Source organism: Rana temporaria, chromosome 7 (genome assembly GCF_905171775.1).
Source record: "Rana temporaria chromosome 7, aRanTem1.1, whole genome shotgun sequence".
Taxonomy (NCBI): domain Eukaryota; kingdom Metazoa; phylum Chordata; class Amphibia; order Anura; family Ranidae; genus Rana; species Rana temporaria.
Genome location: NC_053495.1, coordinates 135369835 through 135388514, shown reverse-complemented (window position 1 = coordinate 135388514; position 18680 = coordinate 135369835). Strand labels below are relative to the sequence as shown.

General features: G+C 39.8%; 1 protein-coding gene across 1 annotated transcript in view; it reads right to left on the bottom strand.

Annotated features, from left to right (window-relative positions):
• The window catches only part of PLPPR4 (phospholipid phosphatase related 4), a 176895-nt gene that overhangs the window by 7243 nt on the left and 150972 nt on the right, over positions 1-18680 (bottom strand). Inside the window, exons 4-6 of the mRNA XM_040359986.1 lie at positions 7838-8033; positions 6695-6752; positions 1038-1211 (exon numbers count right to left, since the gene is read on the bottom strand). Coding sequence (XP_040215920.1) covers positions 1038-1211; positions 6695-6752; positions 7838-8033 — 428 coding nt within the window. The remainder of the gene's footprint in view (positions 1-1037; positions 1212-6694; positions 6753-7837; positions 8034-18680) is intronic.

Below are 18680 nucleotides of genomic sequence, written 5' to 3'. Positions count from 1 at the left end.
ATAACCCACAGGTAGGAATCTGCAACAGAATTTGTTAAAATCCTTGTAATGTACATAGATCACCCAGAGGGGAATGTTTTTTTCTCAACAAGAGTGGAGTTACGCTTTAACACGCACACACACAAACACGTATGAAAAACAAGATTCAAAGAAGTACATGTGACTGATAAAAGAACACATATAAAAGCTTGTATATGTGGCTGATAAATGACTCATAATAGCCTGAGCATAAATGACACATAAAACACGTACACGTGGTTGATAAATGACACATATAATACTGTAAATATGGCTGACAAATTACACATAAAAACATGTGTACTGTACATGTGGATAATAAATTCACTGAAAAGCCTGTGCGTGTGGATAATAAATGACACATAGATGCCTGTGCACATGGCTGATAAAATGGAGCACATAAAAACCTGTACATGTGGCTGATAAATGACACATAGACGCCTGTACAAGTGGCTGATAAATTAAATATAGGTGACTGTACACGTGGCTGATAAATGACACATAGATGCCTGTACAAGTGGCTGATAAATTAAATATAGGTGACTGTACACGTGGCTGATAAATGACACATAGATGCCTGTACATGTGGCTGATAAATGAAACATAGGTGCCTGTACACGTGGCTGATAAATGACACATAGATGCCTGTACATGTGGCTGATAAATGAAACATAGGTGCCTGTACACGTGGCTGATAAATGACACATAGATGCCTGTACACGTGGCTGATAAATGACACATAGATGCCTGTACACGTGGCTGATAAATGACACATAGATGCCTGTACACATGGCTGATAAAAAAGGACACATAAAAACCTGTACACGTGGCTGATAAATAGGACACATAAAAACCTGTACACATGGCTAATAAATTCTGCATGAAATCCAGTACCTGTAGATGTAATTTTTGATAAAATGGTGCATGTTATCATAGATGATAGCTGATTAGCCTGTCTGTTCCTGAGCATGTGTTGAGTTATGTTAGGAAAAGGTATGTGAAAGGCCAATTCTACTTACCAGATAGATGGCTATTCCACCTCCCAACAGAAATCCACTGTAAACATCGATGGGATGATTCTTGTACTGAGTTATACGAGTGAGGCCACATATTATTCCACATATTATAAAGGAGAAAACCAACAGTGGTTTCAGTAGCTTGGATGAATCTGTTAATGTTGCATTGAAATACATCTGTAAGGCAAATCATTTTTTACATGAGTGTTTTAGCTGCTCCAATCAAACATTTGTAAAGTAGAAGTACACAGGGATCCTTGTACAAATTGAACTAAATACCCATACAACTGCTTGATTTACCCACCCTCCTTTTCATTGTTTTCGCCTATGGAGGGGTCACATCACTGACATCAAGCTGACCATACATGCATTTGTTTAGGAAAACCGGCCGTGTGTATGCTCCATAGTAGTTTTCCTGACAGGAAAACTGCAAGCAAAAAAATTAGAACACTGCGAGGGAGCATACACATGGCCGGTTTTCCCGACCAAAGCCGTCATGGCAGCTTTCATGTCGGGAAAACCGGCAGTGTGTACACGGGGAAAAGCAACCAAGCAGGTTCTCAATTTTCCCGGCGGACTTTTGACCACTGGGAAAACCGATCTTGTGTACTAGACATAAGACCTGTTTAAGATTTTTACTGCTGTTTGCATCACCACTGGTATTCCTCCTACTTCCTGTGTGATTCCTAAGACAGGAAATAAAGAATTGCAAAAACACCAATAAGAAGTTCACCAGAGTTTCTAATCAATGTACCATAGCTATGTTTGTATGTTCTATTCCAATTGCATTAGATTAGTATTGTCCCTGAGTTATGCTGACAATACATTTCCCAATTTCCCAAAAAGTAATAAAGTATTCTGTATTCTCAAATTTTATCCGATCACAACTGAATGCAGTTGATGGTCCTAACAGTACCACCCAGCTTGACAAACTTTGAATCTGAAAATCATAGAAGCTGTACAAGGAATTATCAGCTGAAAAGTGACTGTTCAGGTATTCTGATAGCTGCAGGAGCAGCGGTTGTCAGAATACAATAGATGGCAGGAGAGATTCCTCTATTCATGCTTTGTAGAGTTGATGGGTGAAGCGATTGATTTTTCCCATTCAGTCAGAGACCATAAGAAATTCTACTGTGTATGGTTAGCCTTATACAATAAAACTAGCCTAATGCCCTGTACACACGATCAGATTTTCCAAAAGCAAAAGTCCGATGTGAGCTTTTGAACGGAAATTCTGACCATGTGTATGCTCCATCGGACTTTGGACGTCGGGGCGAGTGCAGCAGGTGAATGGGCTCAGGTAAGTAAAACGGGGGGGGGGGCTGGGGGGCCGGTATTGTCAGATGTTTTAAGGTGAAAAAACATGAACCTTTAGTGTCCCTTTAAGCTCACTAAAGTTTCCACCCTATGCTTTGGGCACTGCCTGAACCTCGCTGGACTCTGTGGTTCCTCTGCAGGTCACTGGAGGACACAGTAGTAAAGTAATGGCTGGCAGGAGAAACAACAGCGTTCAACAGGATAGACACTATCAAAGTGACACCCAAAAGCTTTAATACACCACCCACTGGAAAGGTAAGTATTAAGCTTCTTTTAAAAGGATGCCTTTGTTTAACTTTTTTTCTTTGGCAACAAGGTCACTTTAAATAGACTTAGTGATATGTGTTAACTAAGGTTAGGGAAGCTAGGTTCCCAGTAATGCAATGAGCAATGGTTGATTAGATACATCAACAATTAGCCTCCATATGAAAGCTCATTTTAGCTCTCCTGGAGTAACAATCAATCGCTGGAATAGTACAGGTTTATTTGCTATTAACAGTGCCTTTAATGTGGACTTGCTAATTAGGGAGAGAGATTTACTTCATATACTGTACATGGCTGAGTTTATAAAAAAAAAATATTCTGGTAAAAACAAATACCGGTACTCGATGACTTTTAATGTTCTCTCAAAGGATGAGTTAATCATATATTTTAACTGGGTTAATCATATACCAACTGAGTAAATGTACTTGCTATAGACTTTTAATGAATGTACTGTACATTGTAAGATATCATAGCATGTAACTTGCTCCTAGGTATTATGCAATTTAATATTTAGAGAACAGTATTAAGTGTTATGTTATCACTACGATTTCTTTAAAGGCTTAACCATAGTGGAATGCATTTCCCTCAAAATACCTTGCCTTCTTTTGATCAATACAGATTTGTATTAAAACTCTTTTAGTATCATGGACTTTTTGTACTGGGTGCTCCTCAACAATCACTCTATAGCTGGAAATTCACTGTATGTCTTCTTTTGAGACCAATAGAGAGGCAGCAGCCAAGGTCAGAACAGGGTCGTCTACACATCTCACTCAATGTCTGTCCATCCACTTTGAAGGAGCACTGCCTCTGGGTTAAACTCCTATGTTCCAATATACCACTTCTACTGATCAAGCTGTATCGCACACACGCACACACCAACTCCCACATTAAAGAAATACTGGTAGGTAAGCTGATTTCAGTCCAAATTGACCCTAGTATTTATATATGTGAGGCAGGGGCCTTAGATTGTAAGCTTCTTGAGGGCAGAGACTGATATGATTAAACAGTGCTGCAAAAATGTTGGCATTATAAAAATACCTGTAATAAACCCCTTTAAGGGGTTTGGCATTCCGGAAAGCAGGATAGGGATTGTGACCGCCGTGATTGGTTGTCATGGCGGTCACATAATCGGAAAACTCCCAATTGTCTGAAGTGATTAAAAGCTTTTCTGGTCACTGCAGGGCTCACGCTCTTGGCACAGTTCTATCTGCGCTAATGCACGCAAATATGCGGCCCCTCTGAGCCAAGGCCTGGCGGCTGAGTGGCCATATATTTGCGTACGGTCGTCGCCTAGTGGTTAAACACAGTCAGTATTGGCTGTACAGGATTTTTCTTTTTCTTGCTCTTTTTTGGAATTAAACGTAGATTACAATAATAGAGCTTACAATTTCAACAATACAGAGAGTCGTAATTTTGTGTTTCATACAAAACAATGTAATTTAACAGCTCTGATTGTCCAGGTGCATAACTACAGTAGCGTGTACAGACAAAAATAAACTGGTACATTTAACCAGGGTTAGAGGGGTGAATAGAGGGTACAGGTGGGTATTCCTTGGGTATGGAGCACAGGGAGGTTGCTTCTAAATTCTGGGAGGCGAAGTATAGTTGGTCAGGGGAAGATAAATACAGGATTTTTTAATACACACAATTTAAGGTTCTCTATAAAGCTTTCCTGAAGGCATGCAATAGTTAATGTGTGGGAGTACTTAGAATATGACTGCCTTCCCTGAAGCATTAATTGATAGTTAGCAAGTTTGGCTGCCTGCCTCTCCTGCTTGTGCTGTTCTGTCTGTAGGAGGGAAAGAGATGTATTTTCAGCACCGCTAAAAGCTTGTCGTTATGTCAATCAATGTCTGATTTTGTATGGCTTCTAAAGTTAAAATAATGTTTAATATGCAAAATGAGCTCTTTGTCCAGAACCTCCATCAGACAGGTGCAGAATGAACAGACCTCACAGCATCACTTTTCCTACATGCTTTCTTGCTGATGATTTGATGTTGTTGCTGCTAACTGTTGGAAGTGAAGCCCTCTATATATCTGCATACTGACATTCATTTAAAGTGACCTTCTCAGTCACCTAAAAAAATCAAGGTGAAAGTACCTGTAAAAGAAAATCTGTTATACTCACCCAGGGCCAATCAGCCCTATAGGCTCACTATGCAAGCCACTTAGGGCCCCGCAAAGCTGCGGAGGGCCCCCCAAATTACTAGAGGCCCCGCCAGGTGAGAAGTCATTTTCAGCCCCTCACCCCGCTTCTCAACTCGCTGGCTGCATGGGAGAAGAGGTAAGAAGTCAGCACCCCCCGCTTCTCACTTTAATGTAAGACGTCATTTCCGACAGCAGAACACCCCCCCCCCCCCACTGTACTCACCTCTATGGCAGCTCCTACCTTTGCTCTATACCAGTGCTGTAGGCTACATCAGTATGGAACAGAAGAAAGATATGAGGCAAGGCTGCCAAAGAAGTGCGTATAATAACTCTTTAGGCTGGATTCACACTTGTGCTGTACGAATTTTTAGCTCTCTTATCTCTGCAGAGAGATAAGAGAACTGTGCAGCAGATCATCTCCGTTTTAGCTGCGAATTTGGAGACCTGGGAGAGGGAAGGGGGAGGGGGGGAAGTGTATTGAGGTGAATGAGAGAAATCCTGAAGAGAAATTAACACATCTGCGAATCAGATGCGTGCCCATAGAAGATAATGGGCCTGAATTCGCACCTGAGCCACACCGCAATGCCTAGAAAAGGCACAAGTTTTTCGGCAATGCGCAGTGCGAATGCATCGCACATATGTGAACCAGCCTCATTGAAAACCATGTATTTTATAATGTTATGCGAATTAGATGCGGTTTAAGCCGCAACCAATTTGCATAGGTGTGAACCCGGCCTTACTAACTAGCCTTGATATGCAAATATAAAAAAATCTGTTAATAAATTATAGTTATCCCTTAACCACTTGTTGTCCAGCCGCCGCAGTTTTACTGCGGCAGAATGGCATGGCTGGGCGAAGCAACGTTACCTTACATCGATTCGCCTTTTGCCCACTAGGGGTGCCTGCAGCGTGTACACGGAGCCGATTCCCGTGCCCAGGGGGTGTGATAATCGCTGGCCACCCGCGATCGCTTGTGACAGATTGCGAACCGTGATCTGTGTGTTTTAAACACACAGATCACGGTTCTCTCAGGGGAGAGGAGACTGATTGTGTGTTCATACAATGTATGAACACCGATCTATCGATTCTCCTAGTTACTCTCATCCTCCCTACAGTTCGAACACAGTGAGGGAACACAGTTAACCCCTTGATCGCCCCCTAGTGTTAACCCCTTCCCTGCCAGTGACATTTGCACAGTAATAAGTGTATTTTTATAGCACTAATCGCTGTATAATTGTCAATGATCCCAAAAAGGGTCCGATTTGTCCACCGTAATATCGCAGTCCCGATAAAAATCGCAGATCGCCACCATTACCAGTAAAAAAAAAAAAATGCCATAAATCTATTCCCTATTTTGTAGACACTATACATTTTATGCAAACCAATCAATATACGCTTATTGCGATTTTTTTTACTAAAAATATGTAGAAGAATACATATTGTCCTAAACTGAGGAAAAACAAGCAAAAAGTAAAAGATATTGGGGGTGATTTACTAAAGGAAAATCCACTTTGCACTACAAGTACACTGCAAGTGCACTTGAAAGTGCAGTCACTGTAGATCTGAGATGGACATGCAAGGAAAATAAAAAAACAGCTTTTTAGCTTGTGTTTTTTTCTAAATTATCACTCTTCTTTTGTTTATAGCGCACAAAAATAAAAACCGCAGAGGTACAATTTCCCAATATTTTCTGTCTCAATGATAATGATCATCAGGACAAACATTTTGTGCCAATCTTAGACGTGAGGGCACGTGTTGTAATTTAAAAACAAAAAAATGGATCCTTTTAGGTTTTAGCATATAGCTAATGACTACGGCCTGGCATTGAATATATATGGTTTAGCAAGGAAACAAACAAGTCATGAAATGTCACTTTAATAATTCAAAGTAAAATATGTTTCTGCATTTAAATGAGAGAAGATTCTACTCACAGAAATGTAAACAGCTGCGAATGCTGCCAGGGTGGCATGTTGAGAAGGGAAAGATTTTCTGCCAACAAAAGACAAGCACAATTACTGTGTTTATAAAAGTTCCTTTAAAGACATAACCAATTACATATCAGCAAGAAAGCTTTAATTAGTTTACTTTTCTTTCTCAATTTAGTAACAAAGTTCAGGATTTAAACCAAGCTGGTACAAAGATCTTTTATTCCTGGTCACAAAATGATGATACCATCACTCTATATAATATATTTATGAAAGATTCAATGGCAGATGTGCCTTAATTTTTATAAAGCATTTTTACTGCCGGGTTAAAAATACATTCCCTGACATTAAGCAACATCTTTCCTTCAGTTGGCAAAAGTGCTTATTGTAACATTCACCCTATTTATAAAAGGATGGATTTTACATTTACAGCATATTTACTGAGCACATTTAAACATAAGGGGCATATTTATAAAGAATTTTCTGGCAAAATTGCTAATGAATTTCCTTGGTAACGGCTAAATGATTGACGTGATGACAAAAGCTTCCCAACGGCGCATAAGGCGCGTCACGAGTTGCCGAAAGAAGCCGAACTTCGGTGCGCAGGCGCCGTATAGCGGCGACTCGCAGTTCGGCTTCTTTCGACAACTCGTGACGCGCATTATGCGCCGTGGAAAAGCTTTTGTCATCACGTCAATCACTTAGCCTGTGCATAGGAACGCCCACTCCCGAGGGAGCCACTACCCGGAAGCCGGCGGGGAAAATAGCGATACAACGGTATATACGGCAAAAATAAAACATCAGAGTACTGTCAATGTCGAGAGTGAGCACAATGTAATGTTAGAATTTTTTTTTTAGGGTGAACCTCCGCTTTAAGAACATTAGGTATGCAACCATCTTCTATGTGTCCTCTGATATTGCTCTATTTAGCGATAGGGGTTTATGTTTTACAGGACATGTTCAGAATTGTATCTATAATACATTGGACATGTATGGCTTATAACAAGTTGCTTCTGTAAGGACAGTTTTATATCTGCTTTATATATAATTGTACATGCTGGTCCTAATAATGACCATTCTTCAAATACAAGACAGTCATCAGGTTTTTCCACATATCAGAATGCCACATCATATATATTCAACCTTTACCTTCCAGCATTAATGACAGCTAAATCTTGCCCCGAGCAAATGTCTTCCAGCACATATGGATTTTCTTTGCAGGACACATTTAGGGATGTGTAGTTGGGTTTACAGACTGTCAGGAAATAAGGGGTCTGGTATCCAGTGGAGAGCTGGATTATATCTGTAATGAGAGCTGTAGAGCAAAGTCCGAACACATGGACACCTTGGAGGAAAACCAAAAGTAATTGTTAGTGAGAGGTCAGTACCAAGCTTTCACTGCAACAAATGTAAAATCGAAGGAAACTGTAAAATCTTTAAACTTAATTAAAGGAGCATAGAGATATATGATAATTGTTACTGTATCCAGAAAGTTATAGTCAAATTGGAAATCTTATGTCAATGGATACTGCAATTGGACACCCCTAGTTAATTTTTTTTTTAGCAATTAAGCAATCAATTAGGTTTCATGTCATAGTTGCTTGCTATTGTATTACCCTGAATATAGTACCTGTCAGTGCTACCCCTCCCCCATCATAGGTATAAACATACAAAGTCAGGCGTAGCTTTTGATCAAAAGATCTCTTGGTGGTTGGTCGTACCTGTGTTTCTGACCTCCATGTGACAGTTGTGAGATCTATTCATTAATGTGTTCTCCTTAGAGTTTTTACAACATTCACCTACAGTTTTAGCTTAAGGCCCCTTTCACACAATAGACCCGCTTGGATCCGCCTGTCCGTTTTACAGACAGATCCAAGCAGGCCACCCATTGACTTCTATGGGCAGGGGAATGTCAGCGGAGATGTGTCCGCTGACACCTGCCTGCCATCCGATCCGACAAGATTCGCTGAAAACAGTCGGATGGCAATATGTTCGCCATCCGTCCAGCGGATCGGATGGGATTGGATGAAAATGGACACATCTGCACAGCAAGCAGAGACAGATTTGTCATATGCCCATTTGGCAGATTCACCCTGTGTGAAAGGGCCCTAAAACTCAATTGGAAAATGTGTGAATCTTGTATAAAAGTTGTGTAAATCTTAATTAAAAACGCTAAATAAAAAAACATAGATGTCATATGTAGGACATTCAGGTACGCCGAAACCAACAGATCTTTTCATGAAGATGTATGCCTGAGAGAGTATGTTTGTAGTAGTGTAAATCCTTTGATTCTATCCAAGGGAAAGATGTAAAGAGCATTGGTATTCAGTAACTTGAACAGTCCAATCAAAGATCAGCTTGTATCTGTTTTAACAACTTAATGCACTACTTCTATAGTTAGATCATACGGTTTTGTTACACAAAGTTGTTAAAGGAAACTTGTACTGAGAACCAAGGCTGCCATTCCTAACCTTTCTTCTCTTCATACAAGTTCCATGTCTGCCATGCTGACCCTTTAATTTATATACCTCTGAATCACCAAACTAGAACAAGTAGGCAGATGAGGAGCTCAATAATGACAGCTTTATTTTTCTCTGTACATGGTTCTATTACATTAAAGGAGCACTAAAGGAAAAAAAAATGTTTTGCTGAAATGACTGTTTACAGGGTATAGAGACATAAAAGTTAACTGATTCCTTTTAAAAATGATTAAAAATTGATTAAATTCAATCATATAATGTGCCTGTAGTTTCACTTTTGTTTTTAAACTGGTTTCATGTTTATGTGAAGTAAAGAGACCCACAGAACAAAAGCAAACAAATCCAGGGCAGTGTTTTGTTTTTAAAATGAATCTGATTGGTTCTGAGGAGTTTTAGACACACAGCTTGGACCACAGTGAAAAGCTGCCATGACATTTTTCATAAGGAGCCAGACAACCAGGAAGTGTGGAGATCACAGCAGAATTACAGCAACTTCAAAGCAAAAACGAACAATGAGGACATGAAACCAGTACTGCAGTAAGGTAAAGGAAGCTATTTAGCTAAAAAAAAAAATTCCTTTAGTGATCCTTTAAATTAAATTTTAAATTTCCATTACAGACTCGTTGTGCTTTAAAAGCCCTGACTTGGAATAGAGTGAGGAAGAGTTAGAGGTTACAGGAATCAGAAATACATATTCCTGAAAAGAAAGCATACAGTACATCAATTAAAATCTAGCAGAGATTCAGTCTGTTCCCAGCGCTATCCATAGCTACAAGAAAAGCTTTTGCTGGAGACCAACATAATACAGCAGGTTGAATGATGTACGTTATCTGCATGAATAATAAACCAGTCAACAGGTGATTCTCAAGATGTTTAACTTGTTTTCTAAAATAAGCTTTTAGCATGAAATCTTAAAGCATTTCAGTTTTGTGGAGAGAACAATACTATACATACATGTTTATTCAGTCAATGCAACAAGGCCGTCTAAAATGCCTTAAGCATAGTAACAAACCAAAATACAGTTAGACCATTTAGGAGATGATTTCTGACTGAATGATATGTGTTTTGAATTGTGCTTTTATGCCATTGGTGATAATGCTACTTACATTCTTATTAGCTCATTCCCCCCCCCCCCTCTGCTCTAAATTTCTAATTATCAATATTGTCAGGGTTTTTATGATTATAAATTTATGATTATAAATTATGGAATATGAAGTTGCCTAGTTCTGAGATGAACCCAATGGTCCAGGGTCACATCAATGTTTACCTCATCTCAAAGCTGCAGTTTGTTTTACTCATGAAGTTTGCATATAGAGCAATTAGTTGCAAGCACACATTTAATACAATGGGCAATAACCCAGTGTAATGTGAAACACCCCCTGTTTAAAGTGAAACTGGTTCAGACAATATGAACACTTTTTACGGGAAAGACAATCACATATCCTCTTCTTTTTGCATGACATTACCAAACTAACCAGTTTTATAATTAAGTTAAACACATTTCTGATTCAGTGTTTAACCGGCTGACTAAGGGACAACACTTTCTGTAAGTAGAGACCATACAGTGAGGGAACATGGACTTTTTAGTGCCAAGTATTAAAATAATAATTTGATTTAGATGATATAAATCACATAGAAAAACGTCTAAAAAATTATTAATCAAAGCAAGCTACTAATATGGTCAAGTCGCCGGACTGAGGCTATTGACAGAGACTCCTTCTTGAGAAACTAACAACTGAAGGACACCTATACCATTAACCAAAAGTTAGCATTCTGGAATCCTTCTATAGAGTGTCTTGAAGTCAAAAGAAAATTAAGGTGTATTTCAATATTGTATAAAATACTTTTGGGACACTTTTGGAAGAATCTATGAAAGGATATATTACATTTTCAATTTATGTATATATAAGACATCATAATATCTAAAATGACTAATGATTAAGATATTATTATCATGTCTATGTTTTACCTGTATCCTTTTAATAGGAAACATGTGTTTCATAAGCTATACATTTTCAGAAGTAAGAGGAAAATAGTGAGAAAAGGTATCCAACATTTTAAGGAGTATAATTCATATTTTAACATAGATTGCTGGATACAATTACACCTCTTTAGCCAGTGTTTCTTGATTAGATGCCAACGATTAAAATCACAAATAATTCCACAAAGACTGAAGGAATATAGCGATATAGCCTTTAAGTATCCAAAGACAAAACTATTTTATCCCTTATAGATTGAGTCAAATAAATCCAATTTTATTCCCAGAAGATATAGTCTTATGCCGCATACACACGATCAGGCTTTTGCCCGGCCAAAAGCACATCAGAATTCCGACGGAATTCCATCAGAGTAAAATAGAACATGTTTTATATTTAAACTCCGATGGAATTCATCGGAATATCCAATAAAAAAAACTCAGATGCTGCACACGATCGGAATATCCGATGGAAAAAGTCAGTCTGACTTTTTCCATCGGAAATTCTGATCGTGTGTACAAGGCATTAGAGTGCCATCTGGTAGACAAGTTAATCTACTGGCTGTGCAAATACAATAATTAGTAATTAGTTAATCTGTAATATTATGCCCCAATCAGAGGTGAGTAAATATTCCAAACTATACCCTAGATGAAGGAGTTTATAAGAATAAAAGGGGGATCTTGACTCATTCATCTGGATCTAGCTATCATGATCCATCCATCTTGATCCATACCATCAACACAATATAACAGCTTGACCATCATCCTCTCTGTGGAGCTTTACATTCATCTTGATCATGATCACCATATTGAGCCATCCCCATCTTGTTCTCCAGGTCATAGCTAAGCAGCTTTCCCCAGGTGTGACTCCAAACCCAGCATACAGTAGATCACGTGACTGGCTAAGTATATTCCATATTTGCTTTGAAAATTCTGTCTTACTTCAGAGGTTAACCAACTGTGTTATTTTGCTTTTTTGATGCGATATTCTGCTCACAGTATCATAACCCCTTGGAATTTAATATTTTAAAATAGAAGATAAATAGACTTCGCCCCTTGATGCTGCTACAGAGGAAGCAAAGGTGGTGGTCTGATGAATGCAGACACAGTTTTTTGCTAGGTTAGTTAGATTAGTGATGTTCAGCTATGATACCTGTGAGTAAAAACGAAATTATTCAACTCCCTCTAGTTCTCAGGCATATGTATATATTTTCGCCATACAAGTTGAGTTATTTTGTTATGCAATATACATTTGTGTGTCTGCATCATATTATTAGTCCTACTGTTATACATGATTGTTAGTGACCTAATTGTAAAACAAATCTTAATTTTTAATTTTTTTATGTTTGTAGTCCATATTTAAGAATATCTACATAGAGTACACATTCAGGGAACATTTAATTGGTCAGTGTAATTAAATTTAATAATTTATTTCATATTGGGGGCACCGCCATCTACTAAATCAATCAAGCAATCTATATTGCTGACAAAACTAATTGTTCAAAACTTCCTGACAATATATAGAGTAAAGTAAATATACATATTAAATGTACCAAAATGCTTATTCACTAAGATATAAGAAAAAGCAAAGTGAACAGCTTATTTGTCATTAGAAAATCATATCTTTAGCACAGACAGGGCTCCTGAATACTGAAAGGGATGGCCCCTGTCAGGAACAATGTCAGAAAAACATGCTGAAATTATCTAAAGTGGAAAAAAAACAAAAACATTTCTACTGGTTTTGGGGAATGGAATTTCTTGCCTGTTTTCCACTTTTGACAGGTGTCCCCACTGACGCATATGCAGATTTCTCCTTATCTCCTGCTCCAGTGACAACTAATAACAGCTAAAAAACGGAAGACATACCCCCACTTTCTGTAATGGTGACAAAGGAGAGTGAATATCTTCAATAATGACACAGTCTAATAAAACGTGAAAGCAATTTTGACCCTTGTGCAAAGAGCCAAAAAAAAAGTTAAACAGAGAAAGTCCTCAGGTCTTTTACATGAGGAGCTGTATAAGGTAGCTTAGATGTTAATAAAGATTACTATTTTTTCATCTCATTAGCGTGATGGGAAAGAAAACCACTCTCAAAAATACTACATACAGGACAAAAAATAAATAAAAAACTTTCTTTGTGGTTACTTTTTCACTTTTTTACTTTTAGTACTGTTTAGGCACAAATTTGCATAAAAAATTAACAGCGCTACCTCAAACACCCTGGTTGCTGAACACAGGCGTGTGCAAGTGGGTGATCTACAGTGATAAAAATGAAGAAGGCGGCTGCTATGTTAGGAGCGACCTCTGATGGACACTAGGGTGCAGCATGCAGCCACCTCAAAATCCCACACCTGTGATAGTGATAGTAATATACAAGTGAAAACAAAAAAGATTGGAAATATTGATAATATAACAGACACTAGATCAAAAGGACATTGCCTGAATAGATGAATCAATAGTCCAAAATATTAACAGCAAATAAGTCTGTTTAAACAGCAGATAATGTGTCCAACACCAGTGCATCTGTGTCACATTACAAATTGGTTGTAAATGTGTCCAAAGGAAAACGTTATATCTCCTCCACCAAACTTATAAAATTGGCCTCTTACCGAATTCTCATGCTCCCTTATTACAGGGGATCAGAAACAGCATATAATAGGTCCCAATCTCAGGCCTCGTACTCACGACCAAACATGTCTGCTGAAACGGGTCCGCGGACCAGTTTCAGCGGACATGTTCGTTCGTGTGTAGGCAGTAACGTACAGAATTCCAGCAAACAATCGTCGGCCAGACCGTTTTCCAACGAACAACTGTTTCCTGGTCTTGCTTTAAAACAGTCTGCTGGAATCGTGTCCGTCAGACATGTTCGCTCGTCTGTACACAAAAGCAGCGTACAAAAACCCCGCGCATGCTCAGTCCAAATGAGGAGACGGGAGCGCTCGTTCAGGTAAAACTCGCGTTTCTTTGGGATATGGCACATTCGTCATTAGAAACCTTTTATTCTAGCAAGAGAACAATGTCTTAAAAAGGCGCACTAAACCACATTTTAAAGCCTCGTTTTATTAATTCTTCTCTTGCTAGAATAACCCCGTTCTCTTGCTGATGCAATTTCATTAGAGTTGTCCCATACTGAAATGTCACATTTCTTGCTTGTGATGTAATCCTTTAATAATGTTTTCTATGCCAGATGTGTGTTTTGGTTGGTGGTCCTCCATAATTTAGAGTAGTCATTTTTGTAAAGGAATGTGCATTTTTTTTTTTTTTTTTTTTGTTTCTAGTTATGTCACCATTTAAACTATTTTTTTTTTACATGTTTTTTTCTTTTTTTTTTTTTTTTTTTGGTGTTTCATTAGAGAATATTAAACCATGTTGGCACACCAAATGTCCCCCCCCCCCAAGGAGTGTGTCCTTTGTAAATTACCCATTGTATATTTATTAAAGGTTTGCTGCCTAATAATCCCCACAGTATATCAAACAATAGACATGTTTTCAAATGAAAGCAAAAAGCCTTTTATTCAGGCAAATGTCATCACAAAAAATAAAAAGAACGGCAGCACTAGAATAGATAGCAAACTATATGCAAACTTGCATTTCCAACATGGTGAAGGATAAACTTCCAAGCCTCAGGAGCCAAACACAAAAATATGAAGCAGCAGCACACAAACAAAGGAACCCAAACTGTGGTAGTACAAACAAGATGTCCTTTATGTGGAAGGAAATGGAAGGCAGAAAATCAACGTTTCCTCCTCTTTCCAGCCTTCCCTCCAGGCAGCCTTCCAGCGGATCGAACACGGGGTCTTGCAGGTGGGGTTGATGTGGCAGCAGGAGGATGGTGTTCCGCAAGCCGGGCCGGGTCACATAGCCCAGTGTCTGGGGTCAGCAGGCCCCTCTGCATCCACCAAAGGACCTGGTTCATCAGGGCCTTTGCCAGTCTTCTCTGGTCCTCCTCCCCTTCATTTAAATCATGGGCCAATGAGGCACTGAAGGCCTCTGTGGGGTTGAGGGGGGCCCTCATGATGGCGCTTGCCTCCTGGATCATGCGGAGGCTTGCCTCCTCCACAGGCCTCAACTGCCTCCTTCGGCCTGATGGCCTCACCTGGGGGGGAGAAGACTGGCTGGTGGTGGTTCTCCTGGCCGGGTGGACCTGCTGCAGGCCACTGGGCCCAGCCTCCTCCTGGCTGCCACTGACCCCGGCCTCCTCCTGGCTGCCACTGACCCCGGCCTCCTCCTGGCTGCCACTGACCCCGGCCTCCTCCTGGCTGACAGACACCTGAGGATCTGCCACCTCCTGGCTGATCTCTTCTTCCTGTGTGGATAAAAAAGGATTTTTTTTACAATTTAGCTAAATAAAACCACACTCATTTTCATGTTTTTCGTTCAGTATTTTCTGATCATTATTACTTGAATACACTCTACTTCTGACCCCTGCAGTTGTCATCCCTGACACCTATTTGTCTGTACACCTTTTTGTTTGCTTTTTCCCAGCTTGGTTTTTTTTTTACAATATCTAATCATTAATCCACCAAGAATTATTTACGCCATAAATATAGAGGAAACTACTATACCTCCTCATCGAAGGGTGGCAGATCTGCATCTCTGTCAGCCAGGCCCTCTTCCTCCGACTCTGCAGGGCTGTGGTCATCTGGGGAATGTCCGCTGGAAGGTAGCATGGAGGAAAGGTTGGAAGAAAGACTGGACATCGTTTTCCTGCCTTCCATTTCGTCCCGCAAAAAAGCCATCTGTTTATAATACCACAGTTTGGGTTCCTTTGCTTGTCTTGCTGCTGCTCCCGATTTTTGGCTTTTATTAGCTTTGTAGGCTCTCCTGTATGTGCTTCTGAGGTTGGCAAGTTTATCCTTCACCATGTTGGCAGTGCATCCTGGCACCCAAGTTTGCATATAATTTGCTAGCTCTTCTAGTGCTGCCGCTCGTACCTCTTTATTGCAATATAAAGAGTGCTTTGAATTCCACAGGATGGGCGTGTCCTGGTATTTTTGAAGTAAGGCCTCTATAGATTCCTTGCTTTGTAGGAGGTCCATTGTAATTTTTCCCAAATTATATTTCTTTTTGAGTCTAGATTACAAAAACATAAACCACAGAAAAATAAATATTCCAAAGGATCAGCGTTGACCTTGATCTAATATGTGTCTTCAAATTTATTACCTATATCTAATTCCAAACACAGTCTCTCTTGTTTAAACAATGATTGGCAGCTCGGCCGCATTGCTTGTACCAAACATTGATTTGCTAGATGCAGAGCCATTGTTCACATTGCAGTAAATATTTTAAATATATAAAATTAAACAATGCTTACAAATGACAGTTTTCATCTAGGCACTCTTTCATGTGTAAATCTCATGCCCCTGACAATGGATGACATAAAAGACACTTCCTAATGACCTCTGTACAACCAACACTTGAACAATACTTTGCCTGATCTGAATACACCATTCAAAAACTTGTCAATGAGGTACAGCATTGTTCACATCTCTATTTTGTGAGGTGTCCAAAAGCATTTGGATACCAAAATAACATTGTGGTACCCCATAGACAGAATAGCTTAAAAAGGGTGCAACCAACAGCCCAAACCCCCATCCCATGTGTCTACATTTTCAAGGCCTCTGCTGATCACATTTTTAATTTCCTTACCTTCCTGTCTCTCGCTCCTCGTTTCTCACGCTCGCCTAATTACCGCGTAAGATGCGTAATCACGGCGTAAACCTTTTAAACACTCCGCGTATTTATGAAACCCCGCCCTCGTCACCTTTGCGAGGCCCCTAATCAATGAGTTTAGGAAATATGGCGTTAACTGTGTATGTTCTGGATGCGCTCGAAGATTCTCCGCGTAACGGACGTAAACACGTTGTTTGCATTCTCTACACTCCGCGTATGTATTAAACGCCGCCCTCTTCTCCGCCCATGGCGTAAGAATTCATCTTTTCCACGCCCATAATCTCTGTGGGAAAGGAAAGATGGCGATGTCACACGAGCGGGCACGATGCTCTCATGCCACAAGTGAAGGGACAGAGGCAGGGACGTCCCGATCAAGGAAAAGAAGATATAAAGCCACTAATATGCGGTTCCAGGAAATGGTGGAGTTAGTTTACATCATGCGAAAGAAGGACTATGATGGTGAATTAGGGCCATACAAGACCCCTAACCGCCGAAAGGCACATATTATGGACAAGGTGGCGAGGAGAATGCAGAGGATGTTTGGGATCACCAGGTCCAAGGAACAGCTGAGGAAACGATGGTCAGACTTAAAATTGAGGGAGCCACATCAGATGAAGAAAATACTTAAAATTCTGCGTAAAAGTAAGTAAATATATATTGGGGTTGGGGGGGGGGGGTGATTGTCTGCAATAATGTGTTGCCATGTATATTTCACCATCTGCCTCCTTGGCCTGCTTGTAATTTTAAAGACATGTTGTCATTTATTTTTTAGGACATAAATAACTACATATTTACAAACAGTGTTCTTAGTAAACAACGTAACATCACATAGTTTATCAGAAAGGCTCGGTTATTCCAGGAACAACACACCTGGACATGGCTCACTGGCCAAAAACTTTGTTTGTAAACATTGTGTAAAAGCTAGTTCTAGAAAAAAAAGTATGAGAATGGGAAAGGCAAACAGGATTCATTCTAAAAACAGTGGTAATAAAGCAGATGTTTTCACATCTGCAATGCAGAGCACCTGTGTCTCCCCAAATCAAAAATGGGTTTTGGTAGGGTCTCCCAGAAATACAGTTTAGGGGGGACATCCATGTGTGTCACTTTGCTAAAAAGGGGCAGGATCAGAGCTTGCCATATAGAAGTAATTGCAAAATGTAGGTTTGGTGAAAGATAAAAGTAACTAAATGAAAGCATCTTCTAAGCAATGTGTGCGATTTATGCTCTCCAATATCTGTGTGCTGATGAGTCTACATTTTTTTTGGTTTATTTCAGGGGAAAGAAGTCGCCAGCATTTGGAGGAGGCAGAGAGGGCCAGACAAGGCCAAAATCTGCCATCTCAACATGTGGAGGAGGAGGAGGATGTGGAAGGAGAAGAGGATGTGGAAGGAGAAGAGGATGTGGAAGGAGAGGAGGATGTGGAAGGAGAGGAGGATGTGGAAGGAGAGGAGGAAGGAAGAGAGGAGGAAGGAAGAGAGGAGGAAGAAGTAATTTTGGACTTAGAAGTCATAGCAGATGAAGGGCAAGTGGCGGAAGAACAATTTGGCGAATTGAAAGAAGGTGGATTGATGGATGAAGGAGGAGTCCAAGATGATGGGGAAGTGGTGGAAGAAGGAGGAGTGATTGAAGATGATGGGGAGGTGGTGGAAGAAGGAGGAGTGATAGAAGATGTCGAAGAGGTGGAAAGGAGAAGCCCATCAGGTCAGTGTCACCCTAGCTTGATTCAAAAAAACATATGTAGATAGGCCTCATCGAAAAATAATGTTGTAAATGCCTTTTTTTTTGTTGGTTTTAGGGGAGGAGGATGGTGTGCCAATATTTTCACGTGCAAGTGCTGCTATAATTATTCAGCAGGTAATGGAGT